This window comes from Borostomias antarcticus (assembly GCF_949987555.1).
Source record: "Borostomias antarcticus genome assembly, chromosome: 8".
In the NCBI taxonomy this organism is placed as follows: Eukaryota; Metazoa; Chordata; class Actinopteri; order Stomiiformes; family Stomiidae; genus Borostomias; species Borostomias antarcticus.
Window position 1 is genome coordinate 22,663,039 of NC_140241.1, and position 25,428 is coordinate 22,688,466.

Below are 25,428 nucleotides of genomic sequence, written 5' to 3' on the forward strand. Positions count from 1 at the left end.
TGTTGCCAAAACGCCGACAACAAACATGAATCGATTCCAAATGACATATAATAATAACGATTACAGTTCTGTGTGTCAGGGTGGTTGTGCGTCACTCAAAGGGCCCAGGATTGTTTGTGTACGTGGCAACGTTCTTTGAGTGACCCTCTTCCTCCCCACTGCTGTCATGGCGCCATGGCTGCTCCAGAGTGACTCAGATGCCCGTCCAAGGCAGGCCCAGGCCTTCACGTGTGCATCGTGTGATAGGATGAGAGCTAAGTACCTCCTGGTACAGTAAGAACATCCAATTTTGTTCTGTCTTTGGTCGCGCCAGACAGATGTTGGGTATGACGTAATTGTTTGACCAATGGCAGATTTCTAAAGCTGCACTCTGATCACAGAGGGAAACAAGATGGAGGATGGAATGCCTAAACACTTTGATTCAGTTCCACTGAGGGTCCATGACATGTCCAGTTAGCGCTTCAATTCATGTGTAGGCCGTTTACTGCAGCAGAGGGTCAGTGCGGTATCACCGTACAAGAGACGTGACACAAGCTCCCCCTTGTGGCTAAATAGCAGACCTGCAGAACACAGTTCCTATGCTGAAAAATAATATCAAACCAAGACTTTCAAACCAAGACTTTCATAATCTGTGATCTTTAGGTAATAGAGGGTCACTACAGGCTACACTTCAAACAAACTTTGTAGTCCCGTTTAATTTATATATTTTCATTAAGTTGAATGTTCTTTAAAGAATTATACATATTTGAGCCATGAATGGGGCAATATTTGTTTTTAATCAATTATGTGAAATTCCAAGTACAATAAAAGTGCTTGTCCCCAAAGTCATGTATGGAGGTTTAAGGGGCATATTTTGTTAAAATATTTAATAAAATATATATTTATCTCCCATTTTAAATGCAATGACGTATACACCCCTATCACATTCATTAAGTGAATAACATTTTAAAAAAAAAAATATATATATATATATATATATATATATACACATAATGTAATGGAAAGAGCTGTCCCTCTGGTATCATGTCACTGGTGTTACCACTTAACAAAAATCCCTATTATAAAAAAAAGAAAAGAAAAAACATTTTACATCACTTCCTCCTTCCTACGTACTACTTCCTGAAGAACTGTCAAGAAAGGCACATGATATGTCTGCTGTCTCTTTTCAAATGTTGGACATTTTCTCATTTATCTCATAATTTCATGCGAGGTATTTAGTTGCTGTCACTGGTATGACCTATTTTATAAGAAGAGAAATGTAAAAAAAAAAGTAGAATACAAATGGATTGAATTACATATTATAGCATGATTAGCAATATGTGCTAATATGTACTGTAACTGCCATTTTGTAATATGCATATTTCATGAAAACTGTTACTTACAGTACAGTCACTGGTGTTACTGCTACTCATGGTAACATGACGACCAGTAACACCAGTGACTATATGCTTTGGTAACACTAAGGTAATCTTATTAAGCATTAGTTAATAGGTAATAGGGTGCTTATAAGATGCTTTTAACTGTTGTTCAAGATCTTTTAGTATTAGTAGTAAATGGCACATGAGTTTGAGAAAGTATTTTAATGGACATTGTAGTGGTTTCCTCATTCAAATGTTTTACTATTTTAACTGTTGTTAAAGATAATCTTTGGTTTTGAGCTAAATACACCTTTTCTATTCTCAAATAAGTAATTAATAATTAATAAAATAATTGTTGTTTCATTGAGTCACTGGTGTTTTATTGTGTCACTTGTATTAGGCTACTGTGTGTTTTGTTTGAAATCTAGTGTCACATTTGATATGTAAATTATTTAATATCAATTGACTTTTGCTTCATTCAAGAGTTAGGATTTTAAGGATACTATCATTACATTTTTATGACTGTCCTTCAAATATTATTTTTATAGTAATATTGGAGTTAATAAGCAAACGTCACACATTCACAAACCTGATTTAAATAAATAAATAAATAATTTTTTGCATTATCATCATCCTGCAGTGCCTCTGACTGTGCAGAATAGATTGAGAAATAACATTTCTGAAAAGCCTTTAATACTGATAAAGCTATGAGGTAACACCGGTGACAAAAGGACAGCACAAGCATTCTGACAATGTATAAAAAACAAACATTGAGCTCTCATGTATGTGGATTCATAACGTCAAAGGGTTAAGCAATATTGTAACTTAAGTTCAAATGTAGGAAAATTAAATACATTTTTCAAGATATTGCTATTCCAAAAGTGGGCGTTTCTGTAGAATGACTAATTTCTTGATCCTGTTTGAATTGTGTCATGGCCATCGGGATCAAGAAATAATTTGTTTATCGCCATTGACTACCCGTACATATTTTTTTCCCGAAATAAGGTCCCATGGGACGTCTCTTCCTGCTTCCACCTAGACACTCTGGCCTTCCAGAAGGAACTAAAACAGATACATCCGAGGGGAAAATGACTGTAGGGAATGCACTAACAAAATAACATGCTATTATCCATTTTATTTGTATTTTTGTAAAATAAATATCACACCCAAAACACTTAATAGAATATAAGATAGAAATGCCATTAGAAACAAAGTATATTTAAAAATGCACTCGACACATCTACAGCAAATCTACTAAATGTTGTAAACCATCTAGGAACAATTACTTTATAATTTGCTTGAGTCTTCCTGGAATGTCACATGGGTGGGATTTGACCAGCACATTGGTTCCATTGTGCCAGACAAGAAAAATCAAGAAAAAGCATTTGACTCAAGTCTGCTCTTTAGAACTCAGCAGTCCTCCTGTACAGTAGTGTGGTGTTGCTCAGGCCCTGGTGGTGGTCATGGTGGTGATGATGGTGATGATGATGATGATGATGAAAGGGCCCTTTCTACACTCGTCTTGCCCGGAGGACCTGATGTACCCCATTGTGCACCGGCATCCCCCATAGCCTTCCCAATACAGCAGTCATCCAATCACGAGTCTCCAGTCATTATGGAAAGGAACTCTTCCTGGTTTACTGAGGGAGGGAGGGAGGGAGGGAGGGAGGGAGGGAGGGAGAGAGAGAGAGAGGGAGTTTGATTGAATGTGTTAGACCAGCCAGTTCATTATAGCAGTGCGCACATTTAAACTTACTATAACTGTCAGGGATGACTCAGTAAACGTGGTCCCAGACTGATTTCCCTTCTAGATTGCGTAGGAAAAAAAGTGTGTGTGTGTGTGTGTACACCCCCAGCTCAATCAATCAATCAATCAAAGCTTTATTTGTATAGCGCACTTCATACCCAGAGGCAACACAATGCGCTTTACTGAGAACAAGGGAGGTGGGCATACAACCCACCCCTACATATTCCAGAGGGAAGCAAAAAAACAGTATCACCCAGGGGCCAGATAAGTGAGCTGTAAAAATTCTTCCCTGACCCCTCTCAACAAGGCAATCGAGCAAGCTCCTGGAGTATGTTTGTCTACCGGCTAAGAACATTTATAAAGCAATAAATAACATTAAATTACATTTTCAGAGTAAGAGAGGCTAAAAACATCATAGGAGAGACATGGCAAACACTGGTGTATGCAGTGGTGAAAATTAACTTTTTGGCTCACGGTGAGTCACCTGCCAAGGGGACAGTAGATGAAAAAAATCTACCAGCCAAGTATATATTTTTCAGATAGCCTTCCGAAATCTAGTCGCCAATTGGAAATTTTACCTGCATTTGGCCGGTGGCCGGTGTTAATTTTCAGCCCTGGGTGTATGTCTGTGTGTGCATGAATGTGCCTGGGCCCAGACACCTCAGCTGACCAACTCTCTGTACCGCCCCCACTCACTCTCTCCGTCCCCGTCGGTGTCGAACTCGTCGATCATGCTGCGCAGCTCCTCGTCGCTGATGTTTTCCCCCAGCTCTCTGGCCACGCGACGCAGGTTCCTCAAGCTGATCCGACCCGACTCGTCGTCATCAAACAGCTTGAACGCCTTCATGATCTCCTCCTTAGGGTCTCGCTCCAGCATGCGGTCCGTCACTGAGGGACACACACACACACACACAGTGCACAGACACAGCACGGACACACACACAGTACGAACACACACAGCGCACAGACGCACAGCATGGACACACACACACAGCGCAGACACAGCGCCAACACACACACACATACACACACACACACGGGGCACAGACACAGCACAAATATACACACACGCACAGCACAAACATACACATGTACACACACACACACACACACACACACACACACACACACACACACACACACAGAGTAAGCCCCTAACAATCCGCACAGTATTTAGCTTCATGTGCACACTAACTCTCTCTCTCTTTCTCTCTCAACAAAGAGGAGATTCGAGCAACAACGAGAGGAGAACTGGAACTGGGGGGACAGAGTCACCGAGGAAACAAACTCACCAACTTCATTGAAGTCGTCAAACGTTATTTTTCCGTTCCCCTCTCTGTCGTAATCCTTCAGTATCTTCAGAACGTCTACTTTCTTCACTTCAAAACCTAGCGCGCGCATCGCCACCTACGTTGGGAACATTGAAGTGCGCGAGGAATAAAAGCGTAATAACGTTACATCACATTCCACAGCGGCTCTATTGACCACCATCATATTCCGCCGTCTCTGGTCAGAAGTTAAAACATCAAAGTGGTCGTTTGGGGTATATTTGAGCCAAAAGTTGAGGTGGTTGAGGTGGTCCTTCCGGCTGATATATAGCTGATAGAGCTTTTGATTTGGAATGATTACCTTGAGTTCGTGGTAGTCTATTTCTTTATCTTTATCTGTGTCGAACAGCTCAAACGCTTCTTTGATTTCATGTTGCTGCTCCTCAGTCAGCTCTCTCCTTTTCTTTCTCTTGGCTTTATCTGTTGCAAGTTCAGTTCTGTAAGCAGAGGTGTCCGAGAGAGGCACATTGTTGCAAATAAATAAGCCAACAGAAGATAACGTCATCTAGCTAGCTACTGACATGATATAGCTAGCTAATGACAGGTTAAATAAGCCAATAGTAGCTAACGTTAACTGGCTAGCCAGCTGACAGGTTGCTTGGTTACCAGCTAGCTACCATTAGCTAGCTGACAACACATTGGCTGGCTAATGTTAGCTAACACACGCTAGCTTGTTGATCCATTCACAAGGAAGCAAACTGTGTTATTTGTATGTTAGATAAATAATAACCAGTCAGCATGCTAGCTTCGTACCTTAAAGACAGACTCATAGCTCGCGTTCCTAACTTGAAGTCAGTGTCAACTTTCCGCCTGTTGTTGCTGTTGATGTTTTCGGCGTTTGTACAGTCAGTGGCCGTGTCCGAATTGCATACTACTTGCTATATAGTAGGCGAGATGCAGCATGCTGCATCAAAACTGTGCATACTGTATTTCGCCTACTATATAGTAGGTACTATATAGTAGGCGAAATCGGCGAAAAAATGGGCGTAAATGTAGCATAGTCCAGAGCATACTGTTCCGGAAGTCGAGACGTGAGACGTCACTGGGCAGTGAGAAAAATAAAAAAAGATGGCGAACGAAGAGATCTCCGGGACCGCAGCGGGAGTTTTCAAATGTAAGTATTGACTTAATTTGTCGATGGAAAAATTATTTTTCCGGACAGATATCTTAGTTATAACGACACAGAGCTACAAATGCAGTTTTGTGTATATAGGTGGGGTAGAAATGACATTTCGAAAAAGAACGTCATGATAGCTAGCTGCTTGCATTGATCTCTGTGGTGGACGTTACGTTAGCTAGCTAGCCCAGCCAACGTTAATAGGCTGCTAACGTTACAGGTGTTCAGACGGCTCTTGCTCAAAACGTATTCATGTCAAATCTTAGATGTTTCTATAGCTAGAATCGAGAGAAACAGACTAACATTTCCATGTAATATGACCATGATCGCTTAAGAAATGTGCAAGAAATGTCGAAATTGTGATGAGTTGTTAAATGGCTAACCTAAGCCACCGAGCCTAACGTTACTTGAAGTTGTTTAAAAAATTGTCTGTTCATTCCATGATTTAAACGAGTTCAACTGTTCATATATCATATATTAGTATTCATTGTCCCATAATACTTCTGGATGTATTTCAGGGACCAACGACCACACCAGGGACGATGATCCTCTGGAGGACGGCTGCATGGGTGGCCCCCATCGCCTCTTCCAAGACCCCGTACCACTTCCACGAAGCGGCTGTGGCCTCCCCTCCCTCTGTGCTGACCCCAGTTCTGGGGCTCTTTAGGTCCTATGAGGTTAGATAACAGTTTTCTAGTGTCATACAAACTGTGAGTCCCTATCAATATCTTTGCTATCATGTAGCCTGTAGATCAAAATCACCTTGTACATGGCTACAAGGTTCTCTGCATGCTTTATCCAGGCTGTCTCCGTCTTCCCCTGCAGCCCAGCTTCTAAGATGTAGGTCCTACATAAATCAATATCCAAAGTAAACAGACCGCTGGATTGCTTCTGAACAACAATGCATACGTTAGTTAACTTACTCCAAGCCTTTCAGCGTGGTTTCTCTTCCCCGTAAACAGGGAAGAGTTGGCCGTCCTCCAGAGGGAGGACCGGCTGATGTTGAATGGGGGAGAGAGAAGGCAGAGATGAAGGCTGAGTGGAGGGAGGAAAGGGGGTTGTTTAAGGAGAGGGAGGACCGGCTGATGTTGCTTCTAGAAGCCTCAGTCAAAAAAAACTGTTTTTATCTTGTTCCATTATTGTTTTTGTTATTTTTTATTAAATGTATTTTCTTGAATTAAATTGGTGTTTGTGTGTCATTCCTTGTAATGTCTTCCCAGTCAAAGAACAAATGTCACTATACCTAAAACCAGTCATTAGAGTAAAAGAACATTCCTAATGGACATTGTAGTTTGCAATTAGGCATAAAAGACGGAACACACATGTTGGTTCACAATGCTTCATTGGAATTATTCAGAGACGGTTATGAAAGCTTCAGTTTAATGTGTCTGACTAACGACTACTTGATAAGGGAGTTACATGTCCAAAGCGCTCTGCGTGTTGTAAGACCTTCCAAGTTACTGTACATGACCTGTAGACATATCAAGACAATGTGTCTGATGTGTAGATATTACACTTTGTTGAAATGTTAATACATCAAGAAGTAACCTTTACATGTATAATGGAAGAAACACAACCATAAACATTTCTTGGATATTTTTATTACACAATGGTCTTCAAATATACTTTTGACTTGTTTATATTTGGTCAGATCATTAGCTTTCCTTGCAAAAGGTACTGACAGGAGAACGCTGATCTGTTGTCTCCCCCCAAAATACTTAAACTGATTACTATGTACAGTGTTACACATACATTTAAACAAATGCCTCAAGGCTGCCTATAACCAACTGATCAGTGTTTAAAGCCTCAAGGCTGTCTATAAGGAACAAGGTAAAGCACACTCATGAACTGATAGACTGACTACTTATGGCAGGATGGGGGTAGTCGTGCTCACCAAGAGCTGGGATCCAGGCAGCTTGTGCTGGTGCTGATGCTGCCGCTGCGAGACACTTTCTGAGGCCATCTCCAGGGTTAGGATGATCTGCAGCAGCAGGACCATGGCCCCCATCAAGGTCTTCAACCTTTAAATGGTTAAATGCAATTAGGCCTACTGTAAGTCGCTTAGCAGACACACAAAAGTGTCTGCTAAATAAATGACTAAGGTAATGCTGGCAAGATGACAAGACCATTGTAAAGGGTGAGTACTGAGAAAAGCTCTAAATGCAATGAATTATTATTATTGTTATTGCTATTATTAGCACCTCCATGGTCTTGCCCCATCCTCCTGACCATCACCAAGGTTCCTCTGTGTCGATTTTGACAATCTGAAGTCCCTCCTTGTGTCCAGCCGTCAAAATAGGTCCTCAGCAGGGACGTGGAGGTTGACTTGGTGAGGACCTCTGTCTTCCATGTGAGCCTACAGGGGGAATATTATTAGGGCAAAACTTTAACTCATTTGTGCGTATGGCATATACTTGTCTTTACAATGTGATAATAGATAGATGTCATTATCTGTAGAGCTAAAATGTAACATTACAAAGCAGGCGTGTAGTGATGAGTAAACCCAGGTAAACTCAGTTTACCCACCTCTTTAAAATTAGTTGAGTTTTATTGTTTTGCTTACCTGCCTCTCAGAATCTATTTAATATAACATCCCTGGTACAAATGTAACAGTATAGCCCCAAGCCAGCACATGCGGGGCTATCAACTAACCTAGCTAACTAGCGTAGCTAGCAAGCTAACGTTCAATATTTACCTCAACTACAAGCATGTCGAGAAGATCTCATGACGGCTCTTCTCCTTGCAGCGTTAACACGTCTTCTCCTGGCGGCAGCAGCAGCCGCACATCCCATGCCAGGAAAAGGCTACATTTTTGTGGATAATACACAAAATGATCACAGAAAACACGGATAATTGTACCACAGCTTCGCGGGAGTAAACAGTATCTATCCCGTCACTTCCGCTGGATGACTCGAGTAGCATGCTGTATTTTCTCGCATACTACACGCGTTTTGTGGAACAGTAGGTACTATATAGTATGCAGTATGCATACTATATAGTGCCTACTATATAGCATGTAGCAGGTAGTATGCAATTCGGACACGGCCAGTTACAACAATCAACCTTCGAGCAAATCCTTTGATCCGCGCCCGCCCGTGTCGATGCGTTCTATTGGTGGCTGAATACCATGTAGCTCCAAGATACTCTCTGATTGGTCACACGAGGTAATGACAAAAAAGGAAACGTGCAATGTTAATATCGAATAGATGGATGGATGGATGGATGGATGGATGGATGGATGGATGGATGGATGGATGGATGGATGGATAGATAGATAGATAGATAGATAGATAGATAGATAGATAGACTATAATAGAACACTCTCACCCTACTCACTTAGACACCTCAAGCTGAAAATCAGAGAGTGGGGAAAAAACGTCTAGTGTCCAGTAGAGGTCGTCTCAAGCCAAAGAAGAAGAAATAAAAGTTAATTAAAAAAAATGAAAAACTTGTTCTGTAAGATCATGTCAGTTATTATTAAATACCCCCCCCCCCCCAAAGAAAAAAAATGTCTATGAATTACATTAAATATACATTAAAATACATTCCAAATACATAAGAACATGCGTGTAGAGCTGCATTGAAAAGCAGTGACAGTCTATTTGGCGTTATTTAAAACAGATATATTGCAGTGGGAATTAACGAGATTTTATTAGTAAGTGTAAGTATAAGTTCTCTATTTGAGCGGATGGTGCTCTGTAGCGGTTGCCTGGGAGTGGCTGAAATGGGTGGTGAAGGGGGTGTGAAGAAAATGCTGTCTTTCAAGGTGAAGTTCGCTTGTGTGATAAGTTAACACACACTGGCTCTACCCCCAAGTATTTGGCCTTGGGATGAACTATCCCATCGTCTGTTGTTGTAAATGTAACATTATGGAGAGTTCTAAAGGAATCTACAGTTGCAACGGTCTATGAATCTTCCAAATAAGGCTAGGTCCATATTCACTGTTGTAAACAGTTGTAGTCTTACGTGCTGTAGAATTATATTGAAACTCTTTGTGTTTATGTTTACTAGGCGTCTTAATTGAGAAGCTTTAGTGCGAAGCTGCCCTTGCCCCAAATATTTATTAGGCTACTCTTTGGCGGCGAATGATTGGGTGAATTAGCAATAAACTGCACAAGGCAATGCATGCTGGGATATCTAGACCTTGGCTGGGGTTATAAACTAATACTGCAGATAGGCAGTCAGCCCAGACGTCTGTCTGGATCACTCACATTTTGACCGTGCGTGCGTGCGTGGGCGCGCGCGTGTGTGTGTGTGTGTAGTTGGCAGCAACAGGAGAATACTGCTGCTGTGTTTGAGTACCTACAGTGCTTTTTTATGACTCTGGCATGTTACTGTTGAACTGTCCTGTGTTTGTGTGTGTGTGTGAGAGAGAGAGAGATACTGATCTTATGACTTGTACATTATGTCTGCTTTCTCTTTCCTCATAATTAGGAACGCCCTGTACCTGAGACACAATCTGGCTGGCCTAGGTCAACACACACACACACACACACACACACACACACACAAACAAACACTAGTAGGAACACATGATCTTCCCTGATAAAATATTCCAGACCTTCCAATTATCACACACACGCACACACGTGCATGCACAAACACACACACACACACACACACACACACGTGCATGCACAAACACACACCCATACTGTGTGGAAGAACTGTGCCTACGTCTCATAAGCCAGTCCCAACCAGTTTGTTTATCTCTAGAACAGTAGCAGCTCCTGTAGATCAGCAGCCAAAATGTCTCTCATGTGACCTCTCATCATTTGCGTGTGTGTGTGTTCTTGTGTTTGTGTGTGTGCGTGTCTTTTAAGGACACAAAGGAACAGCACAGTTAAAATACACATGCACAAGGAAATTACTGATCAGATAACAGGCGCACACATGCATTTCTGGTTTGGTTCGGTCTGGGCTTTCACAGCCTAGTGACTTGTATAGTACAATTTCTCCCTGAGGGAGATTAATTTGTGCGCATGTTAATGTCTATTTGCCTGTCAGTGTAAGACATGAAGATGTACCAGTGTGTCTGTGTGTGTATGATGGGCTAACATGGGGGTGAAAACAAGAGAAGAGAAACTTCGAAAGCATGGGGAGTGGGAGAGGGGAGTTAGGTCAGTAGTTCACACCCAACATCTGCCGTGTGTGTTCAGTGCCAGATATGGCTGGAGCAATGGGAATGTGAGCATTTCAGGGAAGCATGAAGCATATCAAGAGGTTGTCTGTCTGAAGCAGTGCGTGCTTGTGTGTGTGTCTGTGCGCAATGGATCAGACAATGCTCCCTTGTCTGGGCTTGCCCTCAGAAATCAGCGTGTACAGTGTTGAGAGAAAGAGGAGGGAGGGAGAGGGAGCGAGGGGAGAGAGAGAAAGAGAGAGAGGGATAAGGGAACGCTGCAGCTGGTGCAGACAGACAGAGGGCTGCGACTAAGTACACAAGAGCCAGACAGGCCCTGAGGTACTTTTTTAAATAGACCTAATTTACTGTACCTGTGTAGTCATTTCATCTAAGTGCTTCGTTAGGCTTGCGTGATAGCATAGTTTTAAACTAATGGGTGAGGTTAATAGCCTCAATGTGGAAAGACACACAGTTATGGAAAATGGCTTCTTTATTTTAGAAAAAAGAGCATCATGACAGAATTCAGATCAAAGTAACGGTATAATGCACAGAAAAAAAACTGAAAATACACAATTCAAACATACAAACATAAGATATGAAAACTAGTGCAAATACTCACAATATAAAAAATATATATATTGCACTTAGTATTGTAGACAAGTTTGGAAGAAGAACACAATTTTGAACTACAATCTCTTTTTTTTATCTGTAAACGTCATGTTAAGACCCAGTTTGGGTATTACCTGGTCTCTCTCTCTCACACACACGCACACACACACACACACGCACACACACACACCTCTAAGTGCAGGAGAGCTGGGTTTGAGCTGGTCTCAGAAGCCTCTGGGATGAGCGTTACACAATCTCCGGGGAGAGGGAATGTGAGACATCACACCTGGACTTGTTCTCTCTCCTCCTCTCCAGGGCATGGAACTAGCGGCTAGGGGCTTAGGGTCAGGGCACACGAGGGTCACTCAGGGAGGACAGAGGGGCCAGGTCACAGTGACACACCCAGACCAGTGGAGGATTCTCACCCACACTCGTCTCTGAGACCAGAGATCATTCTGTTATACTGTGCAATCTCCGCTTTCAGGTTCAGGGGCCGAACGGCGAAAAGAACCGACGGACTCGTTCTAGCGTGAAGGCCCGCGGCGAGGTTTGAGAAACAAGCACAGAGCGCATACCAAAACGAGAAAGGCGCGCGTGAGATCGGAGGTGGGAAGACACGTCGTCTGAGGGCGTGGCGTGGCTCTCCTTCCCCCCTCGGCAGGGGAGTCCGTGCGGGGGAGGGGTTTAAGCTGACCTCTTGACCGGAGGAAAGTCATCCTGTTCAGAACCCCCCCCCCCGTCTCTCCCCCCCCGCCCTAGAGCAGGCATAGTCTCTCCCCCCCGATGCGTGTGTGGTGTCGAACCCCTGCGGAAGGACCTCGGAGCGGAGGGTGCGGTGACCGGGTCGTCCCCGCGGGCGGCGGTGGAGGCGTGGTCGGTGTAGCGTGGGCCGTGCGGTCGGCCTCCGACCCGCGGGTGCGGTTTCCTGTCGTGAGTCGAACTTGAACTGGGAACAGTTGAACTGGGAACTTGAACTGGGAACTTGTTTTCAGCGAGAGGGGCAGGTGTCGGGTCTGACCACGCCCGGGCTGCCACACACCGGGTCCGGGTAGGGGTCCACCTGGAGGGCGGGGGACACAGAGGTCACCGAGTGCATGTGTGTGTGTCTATGATAGTGTGTGTGTCTGTGAGTGTGTGTGTGTGTGTCTGTGATAGTGTGTGTGTATGTGTGTGTGTGCGTGTGTGTGTGTATGTGTCTATGATGGTGTGCGTGTGTGTGTGTCTATGATAGTGTGTGTGTGTCTATGATAGTGTGTGTGTGTCTGTCTATGATAGTGTGTGTGTGTGTGTGTCTATGATAGTGTGTGTGTCTATGATAGTGTGTGTGTGTATGTGTCAATGGTAGTGTGCGTGTGTCTATGATAGTGTGTGTGTGCGCGTGTGAGTGAGAGAGCGTGTTTATCTGCAAAAGTGTGTGTGTGTGTGCATGTGAGTGTGTATGTCTGTGATAGTGTGTGTGTGTGTGCGTGAGTGAGCGTGTTAATCTGTAATAGTGCGCGTATGTGTGTGTGCATGTGAGCGTGTGTGTCTGTGATAGCGTGAGTGAGTGAGTGAGTGAGCGTGTTTATCTGTGAGAGTGTGCGTACGTGTCTGCGTCTGTGATAGTGTGTGTGTCTGTGATAGTGTGTGTGTGTGTGTGATAGTGTGTGTGTGTGTGTGTGTGCCTGCCATACCTCAGAATAGAGCGGAGGAGGCTGGTATCTGAACTCAGTGATGTAGGCCAGCAGGCAGCCCTGGTCCTGGGGGTCCTCCGAGCCCGCGCAGCCCTGCAGGCAGCCCTGTCTCTGCTCTTCCGACACGGCCAGGTCCCTGTAGCTGGGGGGGGCTGGAGGGGGGCACACAGCAGAGAGGACAGTTAGGGGAGAACACGGCACTGTGTGTCAGAGCGGACAGTTAGTGTGTGTTTTCCTGTGCGCGTTTCTATGGAGGCGTTGACTTGCGTGTTTATCTGTGAGTTCTGGATATCACACCCGTGAACACGCACGTCTACTGTATCTACAGTACAGGGCTTTCTCTGTCCAGTGAGACAGATTGCTCATTGGTCACACCAGTGCGAATAGACTCCAGCTGGTCAGATTCAAATTCTAATTCGAAAACCGTGACTTGGTCGAACGGCAACGTTGTGATCCTGCTATAACTATCACTTATTTATCATTATTTATTATGACTATGCGTTTATTTCCCTCTGCGCTTCTTCAGCGGCTCCTTTAGTCTGTTTCACCCGCCAACTAAAATGAACGGGATCTGTAAGCTCAGTTTAGGCTACATGTGACTGGAAAATATCTCACCATAGTATGTGTATGTGTGTGTGTGTTTGACTGCACGTGGGTGAATGTGTGTGTGTGTGTCTGCTTATTGTGTATGGTGTATTGTAGTGTTCTGTTACGTGCTGTGTGTTTTGTTGCTCTGGAGCTGTGCAGCACTTTGGTCAACCTCGGTTGTTTTAAATGTGCTTTATAAATAACATTTGAGTTGAGTGGAGTGTATGTGTGACTGCACGAGGGTGAATGTGTGTGTGTGTGTTTGACTGCACGTGGGTGAATATGTGTGTGTGTGTGTGTGTGTGTGTGTCGTCGTACCCTCAGGTCTCTCTGACAGGCCCCTCCAGACGGAGCTCCTACACTGGCTGCTGATGCTGGAGGTGCGACTGGACAAGGGATGGAGGGGGATGGTCCCGATCACCAACGGCAACGACAAAGACAGGTTCAGCCCCCCGGGGATGTCCACATACACCTGAGAGAGAGAGAGAAAGAGGGAGAGAGATGGAGGGAGGGAGGGAGAGAGAGAGGGAGGGAGGGAGAGACGTTAACATGAGTGACTGGAGAGGAGCGTGTGCAGAACAGAGGAGGGGAGGTTGAACTGGTCACTGGTGGTTAGCTTGGGGTGACAGGAAGCCATGCTTGTATGGACACCTCTTTCTAACCTTCATTTAACCTTAATTTCACATTCAGACACACGTCTTTTTTTTACAAGCAGACCTGGCAACGAACCCTGCTGACCACCGACTCATTACATTACATTTTAATGTCATTTCATTTTTATTTCATCAACATTTCAGTCATTCAGCAGACGGCGTAGCCAGCGAGGGTTAAACGCCTGGCCTTCCGTTAAGATGTGTAATTCACTCGCTCACCACCAGGGCGTACTCCACCCGGATGATGGGGCAGTCCAGGATGGAGGGGGAGATGGGTGGGATCTTCAGCAGCTTGCCCTCCCAGCTCTGGCTCTTGCCCTGGGGCAGGGAGTCGCCCCGCAGGTTGGACACCAGCTGCTGGATCTGTTTGCCCTTCCCCTTGGCGAAGAAGGTCTGCGTCTGGTACAGGGCGGCCTTGGGAACCACCACCCGGGACGAGCAGTTCTCCACCTCCGCGAAGATCTGGATGGACTCGCCTGGAGGAGGGGAGGGCGGAGGAGGAGTGGAGGAGAGAGGGAAGGAGAGGAGGAGAGGAGGAGAGAGGGGAGGAGAGGAGGGATGATTCATGAGATCATGAGATCAAGATCTGACTGCCGCCGGACAGATGGGCTGTTCCGCTGGGGTCAGAGGTTAAGAGAGGTCAGGGGCCCTCACCTGGAGTGTAGCCCTTCCTCTCGATCTTGGCGCTGAGGGAGATGGGGCCCGAGGCACAGAACCAGCAGCACAGGGTCTTCTCCTTAGTACCGGCCTGGGGAGCCTGGGTGGCACGCAGCCACATTCAGAGAGAGAGGGAGGGAGAGAGGGAGGGAGAGAGGGAGAGACAGAGGGAGAGAGAGAAAGAGCAGGGGGAGAGAGAGAGAGGGAGGGAGGGAGGGAGGGAGGGAGGGAGGGAGGGAGAGAAAGAAAGAAAGAAAGAAAGAAAGAAAGAAAGAAAGAAAGAAAGAAAGAAAGAAAGAAAGAAAGAAAGAAAGAAAGAAAGAGAAAAAGCAGGAGAGAGAAAGTGGGAGAGAGAGAGAGAGAGAGAGAGAGAGAGAGAGAGAGAGATAAATCCCTGGACCTCGAGGGTCTTTTTATTGGCCCCACAGTGTCATTGATTACATCCACATGTGAGCGGTGAACACAGCACACAACACACACATGCTTTCTTCAGGTGTCGCCGGAGGAAAATGTTCCCTGGATTTGTCTCATCCAAGCCGTCCTCCTCCAGGGGCAGCCTGGAGCAGTGGGCAGCCATCGTTCATGGTGCCCGGGGACCAAGTCCAAGGCCCTGGTCAGGGACCGGACTGAAGAGCCTCTGTTCTTCTGCATGTTTTTCGTATTGTGTGTGTGTGTGTATGCGTGTGTGTATGCATGCTGGGTGTGTGTGTGTCCGTGGTATCAGCCTGGTACCATGTCTTCCTTCCTTACCAGCAGCAGTGGTGTGTTGATGTCGATGTGTTCAAACACGGTGAACTCCTTCTTCACCTTCACAGGCAGCATCCAGGGTCTGTGCAGCTCCGCGCGAACCCAGTACCTCACGCTGCCGTGCTTCCCCTCAAACGAGGTGGCCAGGGGCCTGGGGGAGAGAGACGGAGAGAGAGACGGAGAGAGAGACGGAGAGAAAGATGGAGAGAGAGAGAGAGAGAGAGAGAATAACAGGTACTTTTAGAATGTGTTCATGTGTATCAATCTTTTGCCAATGTCTATTGGGAATGGGACTGTATTTGACGGCCATGTTTATGTGTCTGTGTGTGTGTTTGTGTGTGTGTGTGTGTCTGTCTGTCTGTGTGTTTGTTGTACTTACATGTGTGGTAAGTGGAAACTGAAGGCAAACTCGTGTATGCCTGTGTGGAGCACAGTAAGGCCTTCTGCTGGGTTGTTCTCGTCTGAAAGAAAGGAGAACAAGATTCCAAATACACGGTACCATAACTGGCACACGCACACACACCCAGAGATTTGAGCGTGACACCGAGCGGAAACAGAGCAGGGTTTTTATCTGGTTCCAGACAGATGGTCCAACTACTCCCAGTCAGCAAGGCTGTGGTGTTCCTACTTGAGCCGTTAACTTCTGATACGTAAAACCTTAACACTTTAACCTTAACATAACTCTAAACCACAGGCGTTGAAAGGAGAAGCACACACGGAATAATCTCATAAAAACACCTTTTATTATTTCCTGTAAAGTCTGACAGCAAATTATGTTATAACACACACAGCCCATGTTCTTCCAACCACTGACTTTCAGAAGGAAACCGCCGGTAAAGGGCGAGGTTTGTAGCCTTTCATCATACACACACACACACACTTGTTCACATTTCCAAATAAACCTGGCTAGAGAGAGAGAGAGAGTGTGAGAGAGGGGCAGAGAGATAGAGCAGGAGAGAGAGAGAGGGAGTGAGGGAGAGAGAGAGAGAGAGGGAGAGAGAGAGAGAACATGACCTTGTTTCACTTCCTTCTTCACTATGTGTTTGTTTACACTGACGTGTGCAACCCTGCTCTTTAGTTCTATTTCCTGCCACCTCAGCACTCCTACGATGTCTCCTTGGCTTCTTGGTGTGCATGCGTGCGTGTGTGTGTGTGGTGTGTGTGTGGTGTGTTCTTCTCTCTCACATGCTCTCTTTGGCTCCGGGGCTGTCATAAACAGCCTGGGAGAATGTGCGCTGTGCTGTCAAGGCACCGGTGGGGCTGAGAGCAGGAGCAAACCGGTATGAACTAGAACCAGCGAGCTTCCATCAGCCGGATACTCCCAACGCATGCATAGCAACCCCGCCTCCCATTGGCTGAAATCTTACACAAATTACAGCTCGGCCTCCCATTGGTGGAAAAACATGACATGGTCCTGCCTGTTTATGCATGGCCATGTGTTAAGTGGCTTGGGAGGAAGAGGCAGGTACCCACAGAGAGAAGAGACGTGACAGAGAGGAATGCAATGTGGGTTACATGATAGGAAAAAGACTCATAAAAATAAAATAAAAATAAAAACAGACCACAGAGCAGGTGCATTCACTTAATTTTATTAATCATCATGTTTTATTGTACAGTTGAATCAGACACAGTCAATGAACACACCAATCAACAACATTTTCTGTTTACAGGAAGGATTTTTTAGAACATTTTACTGATCATGAAATAAATACATCAAGAATGCAAAGATGGCCGCCTCCATTCCCGGAGATGGTCCAGGAGATCTGCTGATTTTGGAACTCTTCTCTCTCTCTACAAATCACATTCATGGCATAAGGGTGTCTGGCTAACTTGATGGTAACAAACTCACAGGTCTCTCAATACAGATGAAAAGCTAGTCTGGATTGAGGCTTGATGGGCTCTGTTGCTCAGTGATGATAACCATCTTCTCCTGAAGGTCTTGGTGATGTCTTACTGTTGCAGATGGACGTTCGAGGCAGAACACGTGTCTGTCTCTCTGTACCCTACCCTGCAGATTACTGTCCGTCTACCCCAAACGAGTTGGTTTCATGTGACTTCGAATTATACTGGTTTGTGCATTGCCTTTGTAGAGGACTTTGAAATGACAAGGTAACATGATGTAGGCTAGGCCTGCTGCGTGTTATCTCAATCACAGCCTGGCCATGAGCTTTCACATGTTAACATCTTGAAATCATACTACCGCATAAGCTATATTTACATGACAACAAATGATTACACTTGTTGTTGGGGAGGTTATTCTGACTCCAGGATTAAACCAACGTTTTACAGTTGTATACGCTTTGAAGACAAGGTGGCATGCCGTACAACTTACTTCCTCAGAAGGCATGATGTCATTCCAGACACATAGGAGAGTTTGGACCAATCAGAAACGAGAGAGGCTTGTACCCCCGCACGGCCCCTCCTTCTCCCAACCAGCCTCTGAACAGGTTTGAACCGCTTCTAACAAAGGGAGTCGCCTAAACTTTAGAATGTCACAGGAGGGGGAATTTCCCCGATAACTTAAATTAAACTGTCGGGAAACGGAGACAAACCGTCACCTATTATTCGAAATGAGGTCATTTTAATTGTATTAGTCCTCTTTCCAATTTAAAATGTGAGGTTTTCGTACCATGCAGAGGCAATTCCTCGTGTATGAGGCAATGATGCTCTGTCAACTTCCACAACTGTTGGGGTGTTATTGTGAATGATGTTATTAATAGCCTATAGCCTACTGTACGACATTAATCGAGATATAGGCTAATCTTAGTTACATTATACAGTTATGTGATGTAAATGAGGACTACACTGCACCAGAAGTCTCTGTCGCATCAGCACCATTACGCTCAGGGGCTCTGATGCACAGAGAATGAGAGCGGTCAGATCCAGGTAATCCAAGATGCTGTGTATAGCGTCTGTGTGATAACTTGATTTTAAGGTGCGATATTATATATAGTGTAATGTGAATTGACCAATTAGGAAGCCTATAGTCCGAAACAACATAGCCTATGTGGTACTGCAACAGAAAGACAACTTTCCCCTTTAGCCCATTTCTGTGAGAGTGCATCAACGTTGTTGTCCCTTACCTCTCTCCTCTCCTATTAAGATGTCGTAATGGTTTAAGTATTCCACTTCTTCTGTGTAATTCTGAGTATAGGCAGTGTTGGCTCCGGCGTTCCGGGACTCAGTCCACCGAACCTTTGCTACTCCTTTCGCATTGATGCTCAGCGTTTTCACGCGCACCTCTCCGGTGACATCCACGATTACCCTCCCTGAGATCGAGTCGCCACCGGAGAAAACGGGCAGGTTGTTCTCATTCAAACAGTCAAAGCAGACCGCGATGTTCTTCACTTTACCCAGCACCATGGTTGGAAATGAAAGCGTCTATGGAAGTGAAGAAATCAGCCGTCGACTTGCACAGCCATACGCACTGCTCTCACAGCCCAACAAAGGGCTAGGTCAGTGGTTTATTAACCGCGGACAAGTCATCCGTGTATCTTGAGCTAGTCACAGTGGATGTAGATGGCATGTTCGTGTCGTCTTCGGAGTCCGGTCTCAACTTGAAGTTGAAGCTGCTCGGGAAGGCTTTCTTATAGCAGCTCGTGCGCAAGCGCAAAAACAACCTCGCTGGGTAAGTGCGCGCGCAGTACCACCCCAATCCCGCAGGTTGTGAAAGATGCTGCCATCACTACAGAGAACTGTAATTTAGGCAATATATTATTGGCTTCTTTATTCAAATGACAATGCATTTTGCAATTGGCTATTCAATGTTCAATTATAAAATTGATATTGCAATTGGCTGTTCAATACGCAAAGGGGCAATGCAATCCTCAATTCAGTTAGAATTATTTTGATTAAAAATAAAATGAAAGTTATATCAGTTGCATTTCATATTATAGCTGAAGTTCTTGGTATCTTTATTCACATGGCAATTCAATGTGCCGGTGAAACAGCACCCCCACTCGTGTAGCCTAGCCTACTTTTCACCACTCTTTTGGTGTCAAAATTCAACTGGAAATGCGATCTGTCATTGCACATTAAATTGCAAAATGCAAAGTCATTCCATTTGAATAAAGAGGGCAAAAAATGTCAATATATGTAGCCTGCACATATGCCTAATATCAATATTCCCAAATTATCTCGTGATAAAGTGCCCTCTACGCTGCCACTATGACAGTGTCCCAAATGGTGCCCTTTGCAGTGGAGACAATGGGATGCAGTGCTATAAAGGGAATCCACATGCTTGAGAACGTTGTAAGGTTTCCTAATGGATGCCCCGCCAGTGGCAAATGAGATGCCATACAGTAGGTGTCCTTAAAATGGAAATGGGTGCTGTTATGATGTACCCTCTTACAGTAGGCTAGATGCCCTTACGAGAAAGACAATTCTATAAAGTGCCATTGCAATAAAGAGTTTCAGTGAAGAGAATGAGATGCAGGGCCCGCCGTCTCCCCAAACTTACTACAGCAGGGCAGGCTTTCCCAAAGCGGGTGCCATGACGACAGTCTAGGGGTGCCGCCAAATAATCAAAGCCTGCTTACATTCAGAACATTGTATGGACATTAGCAAATATATTCAGCGTTTTGGTAACGCTGTATAATACAGCCCTGTTTTACGGTGTGAATCCCCTTCGTTACCATGTAATGTCAGGGAAATTACTTGTAAATATGAATACTTTCTGGTTCCTATGCTACCTAGGCTACTAAAGGGATAAATCCATGTAGGCTACCATGTAATTTCCTGGTTCTAGGCTATTGGTAAACACGGTGGATGGAAACCGTCTTGGGTGGCTTAGGCTATAGTAACATCAGATGGGCATGGGTCCCATAATGTTTCTCAGTATGTTTACTGTTATAATTTGTTTGGACTGGGTAATTATACAATAAGCCGTAGAAGAATTCCCCGCGTTGCTGACAATCTCTGCATGCGTGCTCTGAACCAGGCGTGGCCACCTTCCAAGCTTTTTTTATGCTCCGGTGTCGACCCAACACTAAATTATAACAATTTCATAATTTACTGTAGCAGAGCCAAACATCGCAGACACCGTCTTCACATAGGAGCTCAGTCATATTCCCTCTCAATTTATCATTGCAATAGAGATATTTAAAACCTTACAAAAATCGTATGTAGCCTGCTGTACCGCAGCTTGAACATATATCATGTGATTGTATGAAAGAGTGGTGCATTTGAATCAGTGTAATAAACACATTTTTCTTTTTCCATTCGTTTGTATTTGCCATTTATACTGTATACGTTGTGTGTATCACGGACGTTCCTTCATTTACACACATGATTACAATCACAGTGATAAAACATGAATACAATACAGAGTTTAAGAAGACAAAAGGACATTATTTGCATCTTATTTTTCTGTCCTGAGTGGTTGCATTGCCACTTAATGTAACATTGTCCTGGGTGATTTTTCAGACTGGTTATAACCAGCTCTACATGGAACCTTTTTCAGAGGGTTCTTCTACTTTAGGAAATGGTTCAGTATACACCCTTCTTAAAAAAAATAAAAGTGTGTCATAGAGACTGCTCCACACTGAGCAGTAGAAATGTTAGAGCGTAACTGTTGGTCTGCAGTGTTTCAGTAGCTCAACCAGTCATGCGCCAGCTACACTGGACGTGTGATCACAGACACTACAGAACAGAAATGCTCTTACCGTACACTCAGGCTCTGATTCATGCGAGACACTCCGACAGAACATGCACACTGATGCCAAGTGATCTTTGCCAAGTGTTTTTTTTGTTTGTTTGTTTTTTTGCCTTTGGTTAAATAATAGTATTTAAAAGCAAAAATCCTCACTGCAAGATCAGGACTGAGATTAAGTGGAAGCATCAGAACCATTGATAATAGTTTGACTATATCAATGCCATGTCCAAGCTATTTATCATCTGGGGAAACAGTATGTAACCAATATGATATAAGATACAGTATGCAGATACAGTATGAATAGATACATACAGGAAAGACTCTTTGGTGCCACCTGGCTGTTCAATCTAAACTCATGCTGTTTGATTTGTACATGTATGGTCATGTGTGCTAGACGGCTCCAGGAATATTAGCCTACTAATGGTGGCAACTAATGGCGATCCAAATAAATAATAATTTAAAAAAAACTGAAGTGCATGAAAAACAACCAAAATACATAGCCAGAGTTGCTCAAATATTGAGACAAAAAAAATCCCAAATGCATTGATTCCTTCACAAAAGACTTCCATCCATATCCCTGTTTCTCTAAAGTGGGTGGCATTCTTATAAAGAGAGTGATTGAGCCCACCTGTAACATGTAAAGATACATAAGACTTAAGAGAGACTTAGTGCAGTAGGAACAGTCAAAAAACAAAAGAACTTGCAAGAGGTTCAGATAAAGATACACAGTACATGCTCGTTCATATTCAGGACACACATATAGCAGGCATACATAACATTTGTTATTAAGACTCCGGGTCAAAGATCAGTCCTTTGTAATTGTCCCAGCTGATTGTAGAAGCTCCGGGAGGTTGGGAAGGCCCCATCGAGCGGGACGTCAAACAGCCAAGAAGTCTGTAGCCGTAGAAACCTCCATAAATGTGCACTTCAAAATCCAGGTAGGATCCATCTTTCTCCCCAGATAGCAAGCGGATCTGGGCCATATACAGGCCAGATCTGGCCCTTGTGGCTTAGTTCCGGCCCATATATGGCCCAGAATTATTACACATCCGCTTGCTATCTGGGTCAGTTCTGTTGTGAGGAGGTCGACACACCTCTTCATGAGCACTCCCCTTAAGAAAGGAATACTTCAGAATCGACTTCAGAGTAAAAAAAAAAAAAAACACGGCATAACACTCCTCACGGTAAAGATATATTAACATTAAATAAAATAAAAAATATAATTGTACAATGTTTACAGTTTTTAGGCTATTTACAAGGAACAAGTGAATATACAGTCTTTTAGAAATAGGTGTGTGTGTGTGTGTTTGTGTGTGTGTGTGTGTGTGTGTGTGTGTGTGTGTGTGTGTGTGTATGACTAGCCGGGGTTGGTCCTCTTGCGTTTGCTGGGGCTTTGTCCCAGTTCCAACTTCCTCTCACGATACTGCATCTGTTTTAACAAAAAACAAGAATAAGACGGACACACGCGCACGCCTACACACACACACACACACACACACACACACACACACACACACACACAGATAAACACACAGATAAGTACAATTCACCTACCACTTGTACATCCGAGGGGACTCTGGACAGGAAGTCGAGCAGCTCGTTGTTGTCGATCAGGTACGGGTTACGCAGTCTCTTAGTGAACTTATTCACCCCTGAGAAGGAGTTCAAAACTTTACAGAGGGAAAATGATTTCACAGCAACAAACTGGTAAGTAATGCTGATGCACATGAACGCGCACACACACACACATACACACATACACACACACACTGGTGAGAACTTACCCCATGCGAGTATTAAGTACCGTAGGGGGATGACGTAGAGCAGGACTGTGGCCACACACAGAGCAGAGACCGCCAGCCAGCTCAGGAAAGGCACTGTCCAGTTAAAGGCGCTGAGGAAGGAAGAGAGAGAGAGAGAGACACCCTCACACACCAGATAACAGAGATAGATAGACTCACCCTCACACATCAGATAACAGAGATAGAGAGAGACTCACCCTCACACACCAGATAACAGAGATAGAGAGACTCACCCTCACACACCAGATAACAGAGATAGATAGACTCACCCTCACACATCAGATAACAGAGATAGAGAGAGACTCACCCTCACACACCAGATAACAGAGATAGAGAGACTCACCCTCACACACCAGATAACAGAGATAGATACACACACACCCTCACACACCAGATAACAGAGATAGATACACACACACCCTCACACACCAGATAACAGAGATAGAGAGAGACACACCCTCACACACCAGATAACAGAGATAGATACACACACACCAGATAACAGAGATAGATACACACACACCCTTACACACCAGATAACAGAGATAGATACACACACACCCTCACACACCAGATAACAGAGATAGATACACACACACACACACCAGATAACAGAGATAGATACACACACACCCTCACACACCAGATAACAGAGATAGATACACACACCAGATAACAGAGCTAGATACACACACACCCTCACACACCAGATAATGGCTAGTAATCCACACTGGGAGAGCTATATGAAGAGGAGAGGTTGGCAAACACACACACACAAACACGCTCTCTCTCTCTCACACACACACACACACACACACACACACACACACACACACACACACACACACACACACACACACACACACACACACTCACTTCTTAATCCTCTCTCCATAGGACGCCACTGCATCCAAAGCGTTCTGCACATTGATACAGACATCCTGGAGGGCGTACAGCTTATCCATGAAGCTCTTACGCTCTGAATCCTGAATAACACACACACACACGCGCACGCACACACACACACACACACACACACACACACACACACACACACACACTGTAATAATATGAATAATGACCAAGATAAGATACATATTTCTACACAAGACAGAGGATTGAAGGTTACCTTGTAATCGCTCTCCTCCTCCTCTTCCTCCCATTCAAACATGGCCTCCATGGTCTGAGACAGAGAAGGAGAGGTGTCGTCACACACACATACGCACAAGCGCGCACGCACACACACACACACACACACACACACACACACACACACACACACTGTTGCTAATGTTGGTTGATGCTGGACAGTATTAAAGCGCAGAAATCAAACACGGTTTTAATGATCATTTTATTGAGATAAATTTAATCAGATTTTATCGTGGTTTATCATTGTACAGGTTATCGTTACATCCCTACACACACACACACACACACACACCTTCTCCATCACAAAGCACAAAGCCCTCCTCCTCCCCTCTCTCCTCCCCTGTCTCCTCCTCCTCCCCTCTCTCCTCCTCTTCCCCTGTCTCCTCCCCTCTCTCCTCCTCCTCCCCTGTCTCCTCCTCCTCCCCTCTCTCCTCCTCCTCCTCCCCTCTCTCCTCCTCCCCTCTCTCCTCCTCCCCTCTCTCCTCCTCCTCCCCTCTCTCCTTCTCCCCTCTCTCCTCCTCCTCCCCTCTCTCCTCTCAGTCTCCTCCTCATAGCCCATATCACACCTGTACTAGCATCTTTGCGCTGGGTCCCAGTCACGTTGAGGATAGATTTTAAAATGATTCTACTTGTGTTTAAATTTAAAATGATTCTACTTGTGCTTTGAATGGTCTAGCACCCTCCTACCGGTCAGACTGCCTGTCAGAGAAGGTTCCAGATCGCTCCCTCAGATCTCTTGGTGCTGGTCTGCTGAGGGGGCCTCATCAAACAGCAGGAGGCACGGTGATGCTGCCTTCAGGAGATATGGAGCACCGAGGATCTGGAACCTTCTCCTCCCTCACATTAGACAATCAACTATTTTAAGAGGCAGCTCAAAACATACTTTTATGACCTTGCTTTTAATTGATTTCTTTAATCTACCTCTTTTCTCATTTTATTGTATTTTATTAAACCATTGTATTTGATCTCCTTATTTTATGGTTTTCTATTTATCTATTAATTGATGTTTTGCTTTTGTTGTCTCTTCTATAATGCACTTTACTCTTACTATTTCTCAATTGTTATTTATGTTTTTGTTTTTAATGTCTCTTTTGTAAAGCACTTTCAACTGCATTTTATGTCACGAAAGGTGCTCTATAAATAAAGTTTATTATTATTATCATTATCATTATTATCATTATTATTGTTATTATTATTATTATTATTATTATTATTATTCATACTA

The 25,428-nt window shown here is 44.4% G+C and overlaps 3 protein-coding genes and 1 long non-coding RNA gene across 4 annotated transcripts in view; all 4 read right to left on the bottom strand.

Annotated features, from left to right (window-relative positions):
* Window positions 1–2,395: 2,395 nt before the first annotated feature.
* On the bottom strand, window positions 2,396–5,283 carry cetn3 (centrin 3). The gene is made up of 5 exons (XM_084442603.1): window positions 5,187–5,283; window positions 4,735–4,870; window positions 4,398–4,512; window positions 3,802–3,993; window positions 2,396–2,998 (listed from the first exon to the last, which is right to left on the bottom strand). Exons 1-5 carry the CDS (start codon window positions 5,201–5,203, stop codon window positions 2,955–2,957), a joined length of 504 nt encoding a protein of 167 aa, XP_084298729.1. The 5' UTR covers window positions 5,204–5,283; the 3' UTR covers window positions 2,396–2,954.
* A 1,888-nt stretch (window positions 5,284–7,171) lies between these two features.
* On the bottom strand, window positions 7,172–8,410 carry LOC311311946. The gene is made up of 3 exons (XR_014630554.1): window positions 8,246–8,410; window positions 7,752–7,906; window positions 7,172–7,571 (listed from the first exon to the last, which is right to left on the bottom strand). It is a non-coding gene; the product is annotated as an uncharacterized lncRNA (long non-coding RNA).
* A 3,859-nt stretch (window positions 8,411–12,269) lies between these two features.
* arrdc3b (arrestin domain containing 3b) lies at window positions 12,270–18,962 on the bottom strand (the record flags this gene model as incomplete). The annotated part of the gene is made up of 8 exons (XM_084442114.1): window positions 12,270–12,341; window positions 12,955–13,106; window positions 13,861–14,014; window positions 14,415–14,671; window positions 14,850–14,952; window positions 15,603–15,750; window positions 15,979–16,060; window positions 18,683–18,962. 8 exons carry the CDS (start codon window positions 18,960–18,962, stop codon window positions 12,270–12,272), a joined length of 1,248 nt encoding a protein of 415 aa, XP_084298240.1.
* Window positions 18,963–22,609: 3,647 nt separating this feature from the next.
* The window catches only part of mctp1b (multiple C2 domains, transmembrane 1b), a gene marked incomplete at both ends in the record, with an annotated part of 25,809 nt that continues 22,990 nt past the window's right edge, over window positions 22,610–25,428 (bottom strand). The window contains 5 exons of the mRNA XM_084442530.1: window positions 22,610–22,681; window positions 22,807–22,904; window positions 23,037–23,146; window positions 23,931–24,040; window positions 24,184–24,237. Of these exons, the coding sequence (XP_084298656.1) occupies window positions 22,610–22,681; window positions 22,807–22,904; window positions 23,037–23,146; window positions 23,931–24,040; window positions 24,184–24,237 (444 nt within the window). The remainder of the gene's footprint in view (window positions 22,682–22,806; window positions 22,905–23,036; window positions 23,147–23,930; window positions 24,041–24,183; window positions 24,238–25,428) is intronic.

Excerpts from the sequence above, each read along its gene's own strand:
- cetn3 (XM_084442603.1), bottom strand. Across the intron at positions 4,513-4,734 it reads TAGACTACCACGAACTCAAG|GTGGCGATGCGCGCGCTAGG; the intron begins GTAATCATTCCA and ends TTCCCAACGTAG. Across the intron at positions 2,999-3,801 it reads CACCGACGGGGACGGAGAGA|TAAACCAGGAAGAGTTCCTT; the intron begins GTGAGTGGGGGC and ends TCCCTCCCTCAG.